Here is an 18,398-nt window from a genome sequence, read left to right as displayed (position 1 = left end):
TTCACTTTATTAGATGTATTTTTCAGGGACATTATGTTCTGCAATTTGCCATATTTAGCCTAAAAGGCACATTTCTTAAAGCAGGGTTGTACAGCTTTGGTCCTGGTTTTTATCGTTGTCCTGAACTGGATTATTATTACCAATTTAATGACAAAAATTGATAAATGAAGCTCCACAGAGAAACCAAGAGCAGTAGGACAGGACTAACCCTTGTAGACACCCCTGTCTTAAAGGCTGAGGGTCTTTAGCAGTGTTATGCATTGTTAATCCATGTGTGAATTCCTCAGGTTATCGTGTTGGAGACACGTGTCTATTTGGAGGCCCAGTGAATGTTTGTTTTGGTATTTATAGAGTAGAGTATGGTCACTGACAGTGTCACGCGAGGTACACAAAATGGCTGCCCCCAAGTCTCACGTCTAGGTTTTTAGAATGACACAAAAATATTATATGATCTCGAAAGAGGACAGCATTCTGTCCATTCAGATTACATGGCTTTCAGTTCAATCCAGCCACATTAGTGATTTATCCAATAGAGGAAGGAGGCACTTTCACAGTATTCAAACAGGCCTGTACATTACACCTTGTAATGGTATCTGTATCTATCCCCCTCCTTCCTTCCCCTTCTCGCCCTTCCTCCCTCTCTCTCCATCCTCCTCTATCCCTCTCTCAGCAGATGGAGAGGACAGTACCTTGTCTATCCAGATCAAGCTGGAGAATGAGGGCAGTGATGAGGAGTTGGAGACAGACATGTTGTACAGCCCTCAGCTGGCCCTGAAACTGGCCCTCACAGAGTGGCTGGGGGAGTTTTTGGTGCCTCACCAGTACAACAGTAAGCACTGTGACTTACCTATCATCTCTCATATAACACCAGTGTATGTGTTTCTGTTTCCTTACTTCATACTGTATCATTTGGAGCAATGGTAAATGTGTCTCAAAAATCCACCACTGGATTTAAACACTTCTCACTCATGCATTAAAGCTAGCCATGATATTTTTTTAAATAGTGTGTTTATTTGTTATTAAAGCCTTTTTATATCTTTGTCTTGTATGTTGACATTGTCTCTGTTCTTGTCTCCTCTCCAGGTCGCCAGGTACCCCTCAGCGGAGCTAAGGGTTCAGCTATTGACGTATCATCACAAGGCGCCTCCTCCCTCTGCTCTGGTACTACAGTCACTACAGTGTTCCAACAGCCCATCATGGCCCCCACAGGTGCCCCCGACCCCAACAACCACCCCACGGCCAAGAGTCTACATCAACAAGAGGTGGAGGAGGTAGTTACTGATTTAACTTAGATCATTTTTGATATTCGATAGGGTAGAACATAAAGTATGCAATGCACATCCAATGGCTTTGAGTTTGTTTTCTCTTATTTTTATTTTATTTATTTTTATTTCACCTTTATTTAACCAGGTAAGCCAGTTGAGAACAGGTTCTCATTTACAACTGCGACCTGGCCAAGATAAAGCAAAGTAGTGCAATAAAAACAACACAGAGTTACATATGGGGTAAAAAAAAACATAAAGTCAGAAATACAACAGAAAATATATATACAGTGTGTGCAAATGTAGCAAGTTATGGAGGTAAGGCAATAAATAGGCTATAGTGCAGAATAATTACAATAGTATTAACACTGGAATGCTAGATGTGCAAGAGATTATGTGCAAATAGAGATACTGGGGTGCAAAAGAGCAAAATAAATAACAATATAGGGATGAGGTAGTTGGGTGGGCTAATTTCAGATGGGCTGTGTACAGGTGCAGTGATCGGTAAGGTGCTCTGACAACTGATGCTTAAACTTATTTGTCTGTGTTGTCCTCAAGTCTCACATTAGTCTACATATGACAAAAAAAACTGATTTCATTACAACTGATTGACGCTAAACACGCAATCGAAAGAGAAAATCCCCATGGGATCACCAAGATAGTGAGGCGATAACTTGTTTTCTAAATGTTTCTGTTGTTCAGCTGGCTGTTGAGAAGGAGTGTGACGAAGAGCCCATGGAGATGGTTGTGGAGAAACTAGATGAGACGGGCCCAGAACCAGACCCTGTAGCAGAGGCTGAAACTGAGACCAAGAACAGCCTGGTCCTTTTAGACAACATGGTGGAGGAGCTGAAGCCCATGGACACAGACAGGGAGGTCCTAGTTCCTGAGTCCAGGTCTCCAGAGGAGGACGTTGACATGGCCCCCATGCAGACAGACGAACAGCTCAAACAGGTAAGACATTTGTGTGTGTGTGTGTGTCAGACCTGGGTTCAAATACATGTGTATTTGATTAATTATTTGTTATTTATATACTTATGTTCTGTGTATTTTAGTATTTTCAGTTATTATTTTCAAATGTGGCCCTAATCAACTACTTCTATTGGAATTTGAAAAGTATTTAAAAGTATTTTCAAAACAATTCCTATAAATAGTCTAATATTTGAAACTATATTCAAATACTTATTTCCAAATACATTATGGGAGTAGTGTTGTCACGATACCAACATTTTACTAACGATACCAGGCCAAGTGTCATGATACCGAGTAGTATCGCAATACCACTGGGGGGGGGGAATTCTGTGGCCTAGCGTCCTGTTCGCCCCTTCCCCTGGACGCTTGTTCCCGTTTTCTAAACGTTCTGTGCATGCAGCTCAGAACAGCTGAAGATGGATTTTAAAGAACTGATTGGGTCACTACTTGACACCAAACACCACATAATATCTGGCCCTCTGCACTCCCTAAACCGTGGCGTTGAACGGTTCAGCAGACTTTTAGCCCTCCATAACTGGCTACAAGACTATTGCAGCTCTGTGGGTGTAACATTTATTGACAATTTTTATACCTTCTGGAAACAAAGCTCGTATTATAAGGAGGATGGGATCCACCCAAATAATTTGGGTTCCTTGATCCTTTCACAGCATTATAAGGCTGCGTTGAGACAATTACTTATCAATGACCCAAGTCCAGCTCATTTAATCCCTACCATTGTGTCGCTGAGTTGTCATAATGCATCAGCAAATGTACATTATCCTAGGGGCGTTGGAAGACACAATGTAGATAACCTAATTTATGTCCCTCTTACTGCCCGGAATGCCTCTGCTGATCCTACAGCTATTGTATGCATTAATCATATGCCTATGAACCAGAGTAATACTGTTAGCACTGAGGTGGTGTGCCCTAGTAGGAAGTACACTGTGTGCAGCTCACCCTGCACTAATAAAAATAACCAGAGTATGTCTACCTCTGCTAAGCTTCCCAGTAAAGCAAGAAAAATAATCAAGCATCACAGAAAAGTTTTAAAAATAGCCCACGTTAACATATGTAGCTTAAGAAACAAGGTTCATGAAATCAATAATTTGCTAGTAACAGATGACATTCATATTCTGACAATCTCTGTAACTCACTTAGATAATACCTTTGAAGATACAGTGGTAGCAATACAAGGTTATAACATTTACAGAAATGCCAACGGGGGCGGTGTTCCGGTCTATATTCTGAACCACATCCCTGTAAAGCTTAGAGAGGATCTCATGTTAAATACTGTTGAAGTAATATGGCTACAGGCTCACCTGCCTCACCTAAAGGATTCAATAAGCTCTACAGCTGCACCATCGAGAGCATCCTGACTGGTTGCATCACCGCCTGGTATGGCAACTGCTCGGCCTCTGACCGCAAGGCACTACAGAGGGTAGTGCGTACGGCCCAGTACGGATCAATATTGTCAAAGACTCCAGCCATCCTAGTCATAGACTTTTCTCTCTGCTACCGCACGGCAAGCGGTACCGGAGCGCCAAGTCTAGGTCCAAAAGGCTTCTCAACAGCTTCTACCTCCAAGCCATAAGACTCCTGAACAGCTAATCATGGCTACCCAGACTATTTGCACCCCCACCCCATCTTTTTACGCTGCTGCTACTCTGTTAATTATTTATACATAGTCACTTTAACTCTACCCACATGTACATATTACCTCAACTACCTCAACTAGCCGGTGCTCCCGCACATTGACTCTGCACCGGTACCCCCCCTGTATATAGCCTCCCTACTGTTGTTTTATTTTACTTCTGCTCTTTTTTTCTCAACACTTTTTGTTTTATTTTACTTTTTTTATTAAGAAATAAATGCATTGTTGGTTAAGGGCTGTAAGTAAGCATTTCACGGTAATGTCTACACCTGTTGTATACGGCGCATGTGGCAAATAACATTTCATTTGATAAAGCCCATTCCGGTGGGAAGCTGCTATAGACCACCAAGTGCTAACAGTCAGTATCTGGATAATGTGTGAAATGCTTGATAATATATGTGATATCAATAGAGAGGTATACTTTCTAGGTGATTTAAATATTGACTGGCTTTCATCAGGCTGCCCACTCAAGAGAAAGCTTCAAACTGTAACTAGTGCCTTCAACCTGGTTCAGGTTATCAATCAACTTACCAGGGTAGTTACAAACAGTACAGGAATGAAATCATCATCATGTATTGATCATATCTTTTACCAATGCTGCAGAAATTTGTTTGAAAGTAGTATCCAAATCCATCGGATGTAGTGATCACGATATAATATTGTGTATGAGATCATACAATAAGTTTTGTAGTATTCCTATGTTGTTGATGTGAAGAATATTTGTTGGTCCTTGGTGTGTAATGACGAGCAACCAGACGGTGCACTTGACACATTTATGAAATTGCTTATCCCAGTTAGTAATAAGCATGCACCCATTAAGAAGATGACTGTAAACTGTTGAATCCCAGTGGATTGTTGAGGAATTGAAAAATGGTATGGTTGAGAGGGATGAGGCAAAAGAGATGGCAAATAGGTCTGGCTGTACAACCGATTGGCAAACGTACCGCAAATTGAGAAATCATGTGACTAAACTGAATTCAAAGAAGAAACTAGTTATTCCCCTACCTAAGAATAGTAAAGCCCCCTTAACTGGCTCAAATAGCCGACCAATCAGCCTGTTACCAACCCTTAGTAAACTTTTGGAAAAAATTGTTTGACCAGATACAATGCTATTTTACAGTAAACAAATTTACAAGACTTTCAGCACGCTTATAGGGAAGGACATTCAACAAGCACAGCACTTACACAAATTATTGATTGGCTGAGAGAAAATGATGATAAAAAGATTGGGGGGGCTGTTTTGTTAGACTTCAGTGTGGCTTTTGACATTATTGGTCATAGTCTGTTGCTGGAAAAACGTACACTACCGTTCAAAAGTTTGGGGTCACTTAGAAATGTCATTGTTTTCGAAAGAAAAGCAATTTTTTTGTCCATTTTAAAATAACATCAAATTGATCAGAAATACAGTGTAGACATTGTTAATGTTGTAAATGGCTATTGTAACTGGAAACGGCAGATTTTTAATGGAATATCTACATAGGCATACAGAGGCCCATTATCTGCAACCATCAGTCCTGTGTTCCAATGGCACGTTGTGTTTGCTAATCCAAGTTTTTATAATTTTAAAAGGCTAATTGATCATTAGAAAACCCTTTTGCAATTATATGAGCACAGCTGAAAACTGTTGTGCTGATTAAAGAAGCAATAAAACTGGCCTTCTTGAGACTAGTTGAGTATCTGGAGCATCAGCAATTGTGGGTTCGATTACAGGCTCAAAATGGCCAGAAACAAATACATTTCTTCTGAAACTTGTCAGTCTATTCCTGTTCTGAGAAATGAAGGCTATTCCATGCGAGAAATTGCCAAGAAACTGAAAATCTCGTACAATCCTGCACAGAACAGCGCAAACTGGCTGTAACCAGAATAGAAAGAGGAGTGGGAGGCCCCGGTGCACAACTTTTTAAAATTATAAACTTGGATTAGCAAAAACAACGTGCCATTGGAACACAGGACTGATGGTTGCTGATAATGGGCCTCTGTACGCCTATGTAGATATTCCATTTAAAAATCAGCCGTTTCCAGCTACAATAGCCATTTACAACATTAACAATGTCTACGCTGTATTTCTGATCAATTTGATGTTATTTTAACGGACAAAAACATTGCTTTACTTTCGAAAACAAGGACATTTCTAAGTGACCCCAAACTTTTGAACGGCAGTATATGTGTTATGGCTTTACACCCCCTGCTATATTGTGGATAAAGAGTTACCTGTCTAACAGAACACAGGGTGTTCTTTAATGGAAGCCTCTCCAACAAAATCCAGGTAGAATTAGGAATTCCCCAGGGCAGCTGTCTAGGCCCCTTACTTTTTTCAATCTTTACTAACGACATGCCACTGGCTTTGAGTAAAGTCAGTGTGTCTATGTATGCGGATGACTCAACACTATAAATGTCAGCTACCACAGCAACTGAAATGACAGCAACACTTAACAAAGAGCTGCAGTTAGTTTCAGAATAGGTGGCTAAGAAGAAGTTAGTCCTAAATATTTCAAAAACTGAAAGCATTGTATTTGGGACAAATCATTCACTAAACCCTAAACTTCAACTAAATCTTGTAATTAATAATGTGGAAATTGAGCAAGTTGAGGAGACTAAATTGCTTAGAGTTACCCTGGATTGTAAACTGTCATGGTCAAAACGTATTGATACAACAGTAGCTAGGATGGGGAGAAGTCTGTCTAGAAAAGGGAGCTGCGCTGCATTCTTAACAGCACTATCAACAAGGCAGGTCCTACAGGCCCTAGTTTTGTCGCACCTGGACTACTGTTCAGTCATGTGGTCAGGTGCCACAGGGGGACTTAGGAAAATTGCAATTGGTTCAGAACAAGGCAGCATGGCTGGCCCTTGGATGTACACAGGAGCTAATATTAATAATATGCGTGTCAATCTCTCCTGGCTCAAAGTGGAAGAGATTGACTTCATCACTACTTGTATTTGTGAGAGGTATTGACATGTTGAATGTACCGAGCTGTCTGTTTGAACTACTGGCACACAGCTCGGTCACCCATGCATACCCCACAAGACATGCCACCAGAGGTCTCTTCACAGTCCCCAAATCCAGAACAGACTATGGGAGGCGCACAGTACTACATAGAGCCATGACTACATGGAACTCTATTCCACATCAAGTAACTCAGGCCAGCAGTAAAATTAGATTTTAAAAAATGATTAAAAATACACCTTATGGAACAGCAGGGACTGTGAAGCAACACAAACATAGACACATGCATACAAACACACGATAACATACGCACTATAAACACATGTACACATGGATTTTGTGGTATATACAGTGGGGAAAAAAAGTATTTAGTCAGCCACCAATTGTGCAAGTTCTCCCACTTAAAAAGATGAGAGAGGCCTGTAATTTTCATCATAGGTACACGTCAACTATGACAGATAAATTGAGAAAAGAAAATCCAGAAAATCACATTGTAGGATTTTTAATGAATTTATCTGCAAATTATGGTGGAAAATAAGTATTTGGTCACCTACAAACAAGCAAGATTTCTGGCTCTCACAGACCTGTAACTTCTTCTTTAAGAGGCTCCTCTGTCCTCCACTCGTTACCTGTATTAATGGCACCTGTTTGAACTTGTTATCAGTATAAAAGACACCTGTCCACAACCTCAAACAGTCACACTCCAAACTCCACTATGGCCAAGACCAAAGAGCTGTCAAAGGACACCAGAAACAAAATTGTAGACCTGCACCAGGCTGGGAAGATTGAATCTGCAATAGGTAAGCAGCTTGGTTTGAAGAAATCTACTGTGGGAGCAATTATTAGGAAATGGAAGACATACAAGACCACTGATAATCTCCCTCGATCTGGGGCTCCACGCAAGATCTCACCCCGTGGTGTCAAAATGATCACAAGAACGGTGAGCAAAAATCCCAGAACCCCACGGGGGGACCTAGTGAATGACCTGCAGAGAGCTGGGACCAAAGTAACAAAGCCTACCATCAGTAACACACTACGCCGCCAGGGACTCAAATCCTGCAGTGCTAGACGTGTCCCCCTGCTTAAGCCAGTACATGTCCAGGCCCGTCTGAAGTTTGCTAGAGTGCATCCAGAAGAGGATTGGGAGAATGTCATATGGTCAGATGAAACCAAAATATAACTTTTGGTAAAAACTCAACTCGTCGTGTTTGGAGGACAAAGAATGCTGAGTTGCATCCAAAGAACACCATACCTACTGTGAAGTATGGGAGTGAAAACATCATACTTTGGGGCTGTTTTTCTGCAAAGGGACCAGGACGACTGATCCGTGTAAAGGAAAGAATGAATGGGGCCATGTATCGTGAGATTTTGAGTGAAAACCTTCTTCCATTAGCAAGGGCATTGAAGATGAAACGTGGCTGGGTCTTTCAGCATGACAATGATCCCAAACACACCGCCCGGGCAACGAAGGAGTGGCTTCGTAAGAAGCATTTCAAGGTCCTGGAGTCTCCAGATCTCAACCCCATAGAAAATCTTTGGAGGGAGTTGAAAGTCCGTGTTGCCCAGCGACAGCCCCAAAACATCACTGCTCTAGAGGAGATCTGCATGGAGGAATGGGCCAAAATACCAGCAACAGTGTGTGAAAACCTTGTGAAGACTTACAGAAAACATTTGACCTGTGTCAACAAAGGGTATATAACAAAGTATTGAGAAACTTTTGTTATTGACCAAATACTTATTTTCCACCATAATTTGCAAATAAATTCATAAAAAATCCTACAATGTGATTTTCTGGATTTTTTTTCCTCATTTTGTCTGTCATAGTTGACGTGTAGCTATGATGAAAATGACAGGCCTCTCTCATCTTTTTAAGTGGGAGAACTTGCACAATTGGTGGCTGACTAAATACTTTTTTTCCCCACTGTATATGTGGTAGTAGAGTAGAGGCCTGAGGGCAAACACTTAATATGTTGTGAAATCTGTCATGAATGTATAAAATGTTTAACTGCCTTAATTTTGCTGGACCCCAGGAAGAGTAGCTGCTGCCTTGGCAGCAGCTAATGGGGATCCATAATAAATACAAATAAAAATGTGTTATGCAAAAACCTGTCACTGAAATTCTAACTTCTGCTCAATTCAACACATTTTAATTTAACTTCACACTGTTCAGTGTATGATTATAATACTGCATATAATGGCTGATTTGCTCATATTTGCAAAGGCCTACCTGTGATTTGGCTGGAGGAATGGGAGGAAGGAATGCCTTCGGGAAAGTATTCAAACCCTTTGACTTTTTCAAAATTTTCTTAGGTTACAGCCTTTTTCTAAAATTGATTACATCGTTTTTTCCCCTCATCATTCTACACACAATACCCCATAATGACAAAGCAAAATTAGGTTTGTAGAAATGTTTGCTAATTTATTAAAAATAAAAACAAATACCACATTTACATAGCGTGGAATCCCGTATTATCGGCATATTCAACAGCGTTTAAGAAATATATTACCTTCATCAGTGTAATCTTGTGATCAAGCCATCAAAGTTTTGTGATTATTGGTGTCCAAATTTTTTTTGCTAACAATTAGCAATTAGCTATTAGCAATTAGCATATTTGACATTTCAGTGGAAATATTACTATTATCAGCTTTTTGATAAGCGGTTTAGCAAAACAAAACAGCATACGGTCCCCAGTTATCGGCCACCTTACTATTTTGTTCAATTACAAGATATATCCGTTTTAATTTTGTTGAAAGAAGATACACCAACCTCGTATCCGAAATGTTTACTAGATAGTTGACTAGTTGGCTAGCCTTCCTTGCGTAGCCCGTCAACTTTTCATTGCGTAGCCCGGTGCGCCCTCCTGTGGACCCTTTAAGAAATGGTTCTTCACCAACATTCAGTGTTGTTGTAACCAAATAATGTCTCATCGTTTGTTTTACAGATTAATCTTATGTTTTGAGAAAGTAGATAACAGTTGAATACTAAAATATGAGTTCATAATTTACATCAAATAAAACTTTAATTTCAGTTATGTGTATTGACATAAACAATGAAAACACTGGAGTTTGTGTTGCGGAGATGCACTTGGAAAGTAAAGGAAGAAATACACAAGATGGGTTGAATAAATATATTATATTTTAGACGTGTTTATTTTGTACAAATAAATAATTTCATATGAATACAAACAAAACAAACAATTCAATCTCGACCTCCATCCCTATATTGTCACGAAATTCACAATAAAAATCAAGCTCCACCGCTACATTTACATTTTCCTCTGGATCCCATTGCACACACCTGCAGTGGAACCAGTGCTGGCAGAAGTCACAGCACACCCATGGCACCTTGGATCTACACTCCTGAGGGGAGCTTGCAGGCGGATCATGCTCCCCGCAGCGAGGTGGTGTCTTATTTTATAAAAAAATAATCAAATTGATTAACATGGTTTTGCAAAATGTAGAAGTTCTTGAACAACAATAGTAATTGATACAACAGAGAGAGAGAAAAACAGATTATGAATTACCTGAGAGTGGTGCCATGGTTGGTGTGACATTGGAGCTTTTTTCTTCCTTTTCTGTGCTGCAGTTTGAGAAAAAGTAGTGTTAGACAGAGCATGTTTCATGAAAACCCTTTTAAATTTTTTTACATCAAAACCTCTGGAGGAAGCTGCAGAGGTTTTGGAGGAGATGGAGATGACTTGAGGGCTGGTGCTATGGACTGTAGATATGTAAATATATATATATATATTTATTTTTTTTTTTTTTTGACATTGCTGTTTTATAAAATAGGTAATTTTAAAATGTGTATACCTGTGGAGGTGGCTGTATTCAAATTGCAGGGGGCAGGGACACCAGACGAGGCTGCTATGGTGGTGTGACCAGGGGAGACGGAGGAGGCAGTTGGTCCAGAGGAAGCCTTGTTGGTGGTGACAGACAGGGGAGGTGGTGTGCATCGTGGTGGTGGACAAAACCGCTGACGATGGCTTGGAGGAGCTGGTGTTTGTAATGGTGGGGTTGAGGGTCCAATGATGGTGGGGCCCGGGAGAGTAGGCACGTGGCCTTCTTCTGCAGCTGGGGACTCCAGCGGCTCCTACAGGTGTTGCACACTGGGAGGCACTGGCAGTGGTGATGCAGCTGTCAGGAGTGGTTCCAGCAGGAGGTTCAGCAGAGGCGATGGCGTCAATGGTCTCATCCATGGCAGCCCTCTCCTGTGCCCTCTGTTCTGAGGGCTGCCCGACGCTCTTTCTCTTCTGCCTCAGCCCTCTCCTTCTCACCCCTCTCCTGCCACTGGCGCGTGTATTCCTCCCCGGTGAGGCATGTGGCGACCACAGGGAGTCTTCTGTATCAGTCTAGCCGATACTTGTGGTCACTGGGGAGGAGGTGCAGATGGACGGCACAGTGCTGCTGGTTCCAGGAGAGGCGGTGGTGGGACCCGGTAGGGACCGAGACGGCATTAAATGGGACCCTTCAGTGGCTTGGGGGGGCCTCCCAGTGTGTAGTGTCCACCGGGGAAACACTTGGGGTAGATGATAAATGGGGGGAAGTCCTCCCCAGCTGCGTTGAAGCAGGCCAGCACTGTGATGTGCTCCTTAGTCCCCGGAGCCTGCTGGTACACGTGTTTTGCGCCCCGAGGAGCCAGCACTTTGTGCCTGCTCTGGTCGCTACGAAACCCAGACTCATCGCAGTTATAGATGTGTCTGGGTTTCTCCCTCAACCCACTCTCCTCCAAGTGCTTCTCATAAGAAGTGAATAAGGTGTCCATCGCCAGACGTGTGGCACACTCAGCTCTCCCCCTGTCCAGGGTGTCCGGCCTCCTCAAGCTCAGGTTCTTGTGCCGCCTCCTGAACATTTCCCACCACCTCTTCCCCAGTGGAACACTTAAACAACACATCCTAGATCTGAATAAATGAAATCTTATTAAATACTTTTTTCTTTACATAGTTGAATGTGCTGACAACAAAATCGCACAAAAATTATCAATGGAAATCAAATGTATCAACCCATGGAGGTCTGGATTTGGAGTCACCCTCAAAATTAAAGTGGAAAACCACACTACAGGCTGATCCAACTTTGTAATGTCCTTAAAACAAGTCAAAATGAGGCTCAGTAGTGTGTGTGGCCTCCACATGCCTGTATGACCTCCCTACAACGCCTGGGCATGCTCCTGATGAGGTGGCGGATGGTCTCCTGAGGGATCTCCTCCCAGACCTGGACTAAAGCATCCGCCAACTCCTGGACAGTCTGTGGTGCAACGTGGCGTTGGTGGATGGAGCGAGACATGATGTCCCAGATGTGCTCAATTGGATTCAGGTCTGGGGAACGGGCGGGCCAGTCCATAGCATCAATGCCTTCCTCTTGCAGGAACTGCTGACACACTCCAGCCACATGAGGTCTAGCATTGTCTTGCATTAGGAGGAACCCAGGGCCAACCGCACAAGCATATGGTCTCACAAGGGGTCTGAGGATCTCATCTCGGTACCTAATGGCAGTAAGGCTACCGCTGGCGAGCACAAGGAGGGCTGTGCGGCCCCCCAAAGAAATGCCACCCCACACCATGACTGACCCACCGCCAAACCGGTCATGCTGGAGGATGTTGCAGGCAGCAGAACGTTCTCCACGGCGTCTCCAGACTCTGTCACGTCTGTCACGTGCTCAGTGTGAACCTGCTTACATCTGTGAAGAGCACAGGGCGCCAGTGTCGAATTTGCCAATCTTGGTGTTCTCTGGCAAATGCCAAACGTCCTGCACAGTGTTGGGCTGTAAGCACAACCCCCACCTGTGGACGTCGGGCCCTCATACCACCCTCATGGAGTCTGTTTCTGACCGTTTGAGCAGACACATGCACATTTGTGGCCTGCTGGAGGTCATTTTGCAGGGCTCTGGCAGTGCTCCTCCTGCTCCTCCTTGCACAAAGGCGGAGGTAGCGGTCCTGCTGCTGGGTTGTTGCCCTCCTACGGCCTCCTCCACGTCTCCTGATGTACTGGCCTGTCTCCTGGTAGCGCCTCCATGCTCTGGACACTACGCTGACAAACACAGCAAACCTTCTTGCCACAGCTCGCATTGATGTGCCATCCTGGATGAGCTGCACTACCTGAGCCACTTGTGTGGGTTGTAGACTCCATCTCATGCTACCACTAGAGTGAATGCACCGCCAGCATTCAAAAGTGACCAAAACATCAGCCAGGAAGCATAGAAACTGAGAAGTGGTCTGTGGTCACCACCTGCAGAACCACTTCTTTATTGGGGGTGTCTTGCTAATTGCCTATAATTTCCACCTGTTTTCTATTTCATTTGCACAACAGCATGTGAAATGTATTGTCAATCAGTGTTGCTTCCTAAGTGGACAGTTTGATTTCACAGAAGTGTGATTGACTTGGAGTTACATTGTGTTGTTTAAGTGTTCTCTTTTATTTTTTTGAGCAGTGTATAATTGTCCATCCAGGATGAAAATGTTTGTTTTGGCATCACCATACACATACACATTTACATCACACACATTAAGAACAGTCACTCCACCAATCTACATACATAAACACATAAAACACCAAATACCTGCGTATTTTGTTGCCGTATTTCATCAGCCTCTGTCTGGTGAAGGGGAACCCATGGCTGGCGCAGTAGATACAGTACTGCACCAGAAAATGTTCATCCTCTGGTGCAAGCAATGTGGGTGGTCCACTGTAACAACCATGGGTCACCCGGCCGCTCAGCCTGTACGCCAGGATCTGCCGAGGTACACCGTACACCATACACCTCGGTAAATAAGAAAATAAAACTGTTACTAGCAAATACAATTCACACATACATGGTAATCTCCTAAAAACAAAAGATGCCTAACCTTGGCAGCCTGGCGGATAGCCATCCCTGCCACGCAGTCCTCCATGGCATGGGACATGTCCACCTCACTCCACTGCTTCCTCTTGACTTTCTCCATGCTGTGGTGTTAATACATGTAGCTAAATAACTTGGCATACTATACACATTTTAGAAAGATAACTCAATCTGAATATTTATAAACATTTACATTTCAGAGCTAAGGCATTGAAAGGTGAACATTTTCACAATAACTGAAAGTGTACCAACATTTTTTGTTTGTTATCTGTAATGGAAATGTGTGTCCCAATTAGTTTAATATTGATGCATACATTGTAACATTTGACTAAATACTGCCTCTATGTAGCTGTTGTAAGATGAAACATAGCCAACAGTGATAGGTGTCAAAAAGTTTATGGTTCAAAGTTCCAAATACATTTTTGTAGATTGTGCAAAACGCCCCCGTCAGAGGACTCCAATTTTGATACGGTAAAGCTTGACAACATTCAGCTGTTTTCGTGATATGTATTATCTAACGCTTACAATTTCTTTCCTTTTTGCTTACTTAGCAGTTCTATCAACATTTAGCAACTAAGCTAGCAACATTAGAAAATCCGTTAGCTATATTTCAGAGGTAAAAAGTTGGATATTAAATGATGTGTGGTCTGTCGCGCAGTCGAATTTTACAATATGCAGCATGTTCCACAAAATGTATACATATATAACTTTTTTGAAAACTCTCAACCTAACTTAACTTGCATAAATTGCAGTGAAAATCGGTGGTCAGCTAGCTAGAAGGGTGCCGTTAGTCGCAAAACGTACCGTTATTTTCCAGTCCATTTAAATGTTGAGCTCGAGGTGATTTAGTCCTCCCAACCGCTAGAGAGTGTCCGAAGTTAGGGGGTGTCCGTATTCAGACCCTTTACTCAGTATTTTGTTGAAGCACCTTTGGCAGAAATTACAGCCTCAAGTCTTCTTGGGTATGACACTACAAGCTTGGCACACCTGTATTTGGGGGGTTTCTCCCATTTCTTCTCTGCAGATCCTCTCAAGCTCTGTCAGGTTGGAAGGGGAGCGTCGTTGCACAGCTATTTTCAGGTCTCTCCAGAGATATTCGATTGGGTTCATGTCCGGGCCCTGGCTGGGCCACTCAAGGACATTCAGAGACTTGTCCCAAAGCCACTCCTGTGTTGTCTTGGCTGTGTGCTTTGGGTCGTTGTCCTGATGGAAGGTGAACCTTCGCCGAAGTCTGAGGTCCTGAGCGCTCTGGAGCATGTTCTCATCAAGGATCTCTCTGTACTTTGCTCGGTTCATCTTTCCCTCGATCCAGGTTTCCTCCAGACGTGATGCTTGGCTTTCAGGCCAAAGAGTTCAGTCTTGGTTTCATCAGACCAGAGAATCTTGTTTCTCATGGTCTGATAGTCTTTAGGTGCCTTTTGGCAAACTCCAAGCGGGCTGTCGTGCCTTTTACTGAGGAGTGGCTTCCGTCTGGCCACTCTACCATAAAGGCCTGGTTGGTGGAGTGCTGCTGAGATGGTTGTCCTTCTGGAAGGTTCTCCCATCTCCAAAGAGGAACTCTGGAGCGCTGTCAGAGTGACCATCGGGTTCTTGGTCACCTCCCTGACCAAGGCCCTCCCTCGATTGCTCAGTTTGGCTGGGCGGCCAGCTCTAGGAAGAGTCTTGGTGGTTCCAAACTTCTTCCATTTAAGAATGATGGAGGCCACTGTGTTTTTGAGGACCTTCAATGCTACAGACATTTTTGGTACACTTCCCCAGGTCTGTGTCTCGACATAATCCTGTCTCAGAGCTCTACGGACAATTCCTTCGATCTCATGGCTTTGGTTTTGCTCTGACATGCACTGTCAACTGTGGAACCTTATATAGACAGGTGTTTGCCTTTCGAAATCATGTCCAATTAATTGAATTTACCACGGGTGGACTCCAATCAAGTTGTAGAAACATCTCAAGGATGATTAATGGAAACAGGATGCACTTGACCTCAATTTCGTGTCTCATAGCAAAGGGTCTGAATACTTATGTAAATAAGGTATTTCTGTTTTTTATATATAATACTTCTGCAAACATTTCTAAACTTGTTTTCGCTTTGTCATTATGGGGTATTGTGTATAGATTGCTGAGGATTATTATTTTTTAAAATCCATTTTAGAATAAGGCTGTAACGTAACAAAATGTGGAAAAAGTCAAGGGGTCTGAATACTTTCTGAAGACAATGTACATCCAAATGTCTTTGAAAGTCATTGAAATACCTTAAATTGTATTTGAACCCGTGTGTGTGAGAAAGAGACGTGGTTTTGACGCGTGTGTGTGTGTCCGTCAATTACACACAAAGCTACTCAGATTATCCAAAGTGACTTACAAATTAAATGATTTATGTTTAAACAATTACCTTTGTTCGTCTTTCAGGATGTTTTTGTGCCTGGTCCCGATGAGAAGGCATTGTACACGGCAGAGCCTCTTTCTCTGGAGGACCTGACCCTGCTAGCTGAGCTCTTCTACCTGCCCTATGAGTACGGACCCAAGGCCCTGCACATGCTCAAGGAGTTCAATTGGCTACGGGCCAACTGCAGCACCGTCAGCGTCAACTGCAAGGGCAAGGAGCCAGAGAAGGTAGGTGGGAAGGGGATACCTAGTCAGTTCCACAACTAAATGCATTCAACCTAAATGTGTCTTCCGCATTTAACCCAACCCCTCTGAATCAGAGAGGTGTGGGGGGCTGACTTTATCGACGTCATCGGTGTCCGGGGAGCAGTTAATGTTGGACGGTTAACCCATAAGTCTAAGCCTGGAGAGGGAGGGGTTCTAATAAGCTATATGGAATTGTTTTAAGAATGTCATACCAAGGATCATTTTGCTATTTGATTTCGAATTTTAAGACGCCTTGGAAGTATCAAAATGTATATAAAAATAATTAGAGAAATTATTTTTGGCCTTACTGGCATTAGCCCGTACGAACACATTGAATAACAGATTCACTACATGGAACAACAAGTAGTCCCCCCCCCAAAAAAAAATCTAAAGGAAGTTTCTTCTGAACTGTCTGTCCTTTATCTGAGAGATATATAAGAAGATCAGTAAAAAAATAAAAAAAAGCACTAAACAGTATCTATTTATTTATTAATCTAATCTTTCTATAATTTTTTCAACTGTTCCCTCTGTGCGGCAGTCCCGGGGGAGCTGCGCAGAAGAAATGTCATCCTGCGCAGAGAAGCACGAGATTGAACACTCAACTTTCTAGAGTTTTCCCTGTTATTTAACACGATCAGCGTTTCCCTTTACTGTGGGAATTGTGATCGAATCAACTCAAGATTAGCCACTTTCAATGCAACATACCGAAACAAAACAAACTATGCAAGAGGTTTTGTTGTAGGCAGAATGCATCGGAGTAGGATTCTATTGCATTGACAGGCACGACTCAGGCCCTACTCTACACAGACTGGTGCGCCATAACCCATCAGAGCTGCAGTAGGCCTAAACAGTGCATTCGGAAAGTATTCAGACCCTTTGACTTTTTCTACATTTTGTTAAGTTACAGCCTTATTCTAAAATGGATTACATTGTTTTGTTTTTTAAATCAATCTACACACAATACCCCATAATGACAAGGCGAAACACGTTTTTAGACATTTTTGTAAATTGACAAAAAACTTAAATATCACATAGTATTCGGACCATTTACTCAGTACTTTGTTGAAGCACCTTTGGCAGCGATTACAGCCTCAAGTCTTCTTGGGTATGACACTACAAGCTTGGCACACCTGTATTTTGGGAGTTTCTTCCATTCTTCTCTGCAGATCCTCTCAAGCTCTGTCAGGTTGGATGGGGAGCGTCGCTGCACAGCTATTTTCAGGTCTCTCCAGAGATGTTCGATTGGGTTCAAGTCCGGGCTCTGGCTGGACCACTCAAGGACATTCAGAGACTTGTCCCGAAGCCACTCCTGTGTTGTCTTTGCTGTGTGCTTAGGGTTGTTGTCCTGTTGGAAGGTGAACCTTCGCCCCAGTCGGAGGTCCTGAGCGCTCTGGAGCAGGTTTTCATAAAGGATCTCTCTGTACTTTGCTCGGTTAATCTTTCCCTTGATCCTGACTAGTCTCCCAGTCCCTGCCGCTGAAAAACATCCCCACAGCGTGATGCTGCCACCATGCTTCACCGTAGGGATGGTGCCAGGTTTCCTCCAGATGTGACGCTTGGCATCCAGGCCGAAGAGTTCAACTTGGTTTCATCAGACCAGAGAATCTTGTTTCTCATGGTCCGAGAGTCTTAAGGTGCCTTTTGGCAAACTCCCAAGAGGGCTGTCATGTGCCCTCTACTGAGGAGTGCCCTAATGAACACCACCCTGTTTCCTGTTCCCCAGGTAGCGGAGTGGCAGTCCCGGGCGGTGAAGTTTGAGGAGATGTGTTGTTCGGTCATCCAGATGTTCACCAGGCTGTCTAACTCAGCCAACCGCACCATCCTTTACGACCTCTACCCCTACATCTGGGACATCAAGAGCATCATGTCCATGGTCAAGTCCTTTGTCCAGTGGCTAGGTACGCATGGACACACACCCACTCTCACACACACACCGAATAGGTACAGCTTGACTCCGACTTATCAGAGCAGCAGAACAGTAAGTGTAGGACATGAAACACATATAGGTTTGGGAAAAATACGTCAAGTCTTTAAGCTTTATGGTGAAGTCTCATGGTTAGTTTGGATAAGCTCAATACATTCACAAAGGTGAATATCATTTTGGTAAGCT

The 18,398-nt window shown here is 43.0% G+C and overlaps 1 protein-coding gene across 4 annotated transcripts in view; it reads left to right on the top strand.

Moving 5' to 3' along the window:
• Positions 1 to 18,398, top strand: part of LOC121553616 (protein O-GlcNAcase) — a 38,708-nt gene that overhangs the window by 8,390 nt on the left and 11,920 nt on the right. For 3 of the 4 annotated variants that reach the window (XM_041866867.2, XM_041866866.2, XM_041866869.2), the window contains 5 exons: positions 671 to 829; positions 1,084 to 1,271; positions 1,965 to 2,216; positions 16,067 to 16,270; positions 18,012 to 18,186. In XM_041866867.2, the coding sequence (XP_041722801.1) occupies positions 671 to 829; positions 1,084 to 1,271; positions 1,965 to 2,216; positions 16,067 to 16,270; positions 18,012 to 18,186 (978 nt within the window). The remainder of the gene's footprint in view (positions 1 to 670; positions 830 to 1,083; positions 1,272 to 1,964; positions 2,217 to 16,066; positions 16,271 to 18,011; positions 18,187 to 18,398) is intronic. The other variant, XM_041866868.2, reaches the window with a different exon arrangement.

This window comes from Coregonus clupeaformis, chromosome 37 (assembly GCF_020615455.1).
Source record: "Coregonus clupeaformis isolate EN_2021a chromosome 37, ASM2061545v1, whole genome shotgun sequence".
NCBI classification, from domain to species: domain Eukaryota; kingdom Metazoa; phylum Chordata; class Actinopteri; order Salmoniformes; family Salmonidae; genus Coregonus; species Coregonus clupeaformis.
This window is presented reverse-complemented; position numbering and strand designations above follow the sequence as displayed.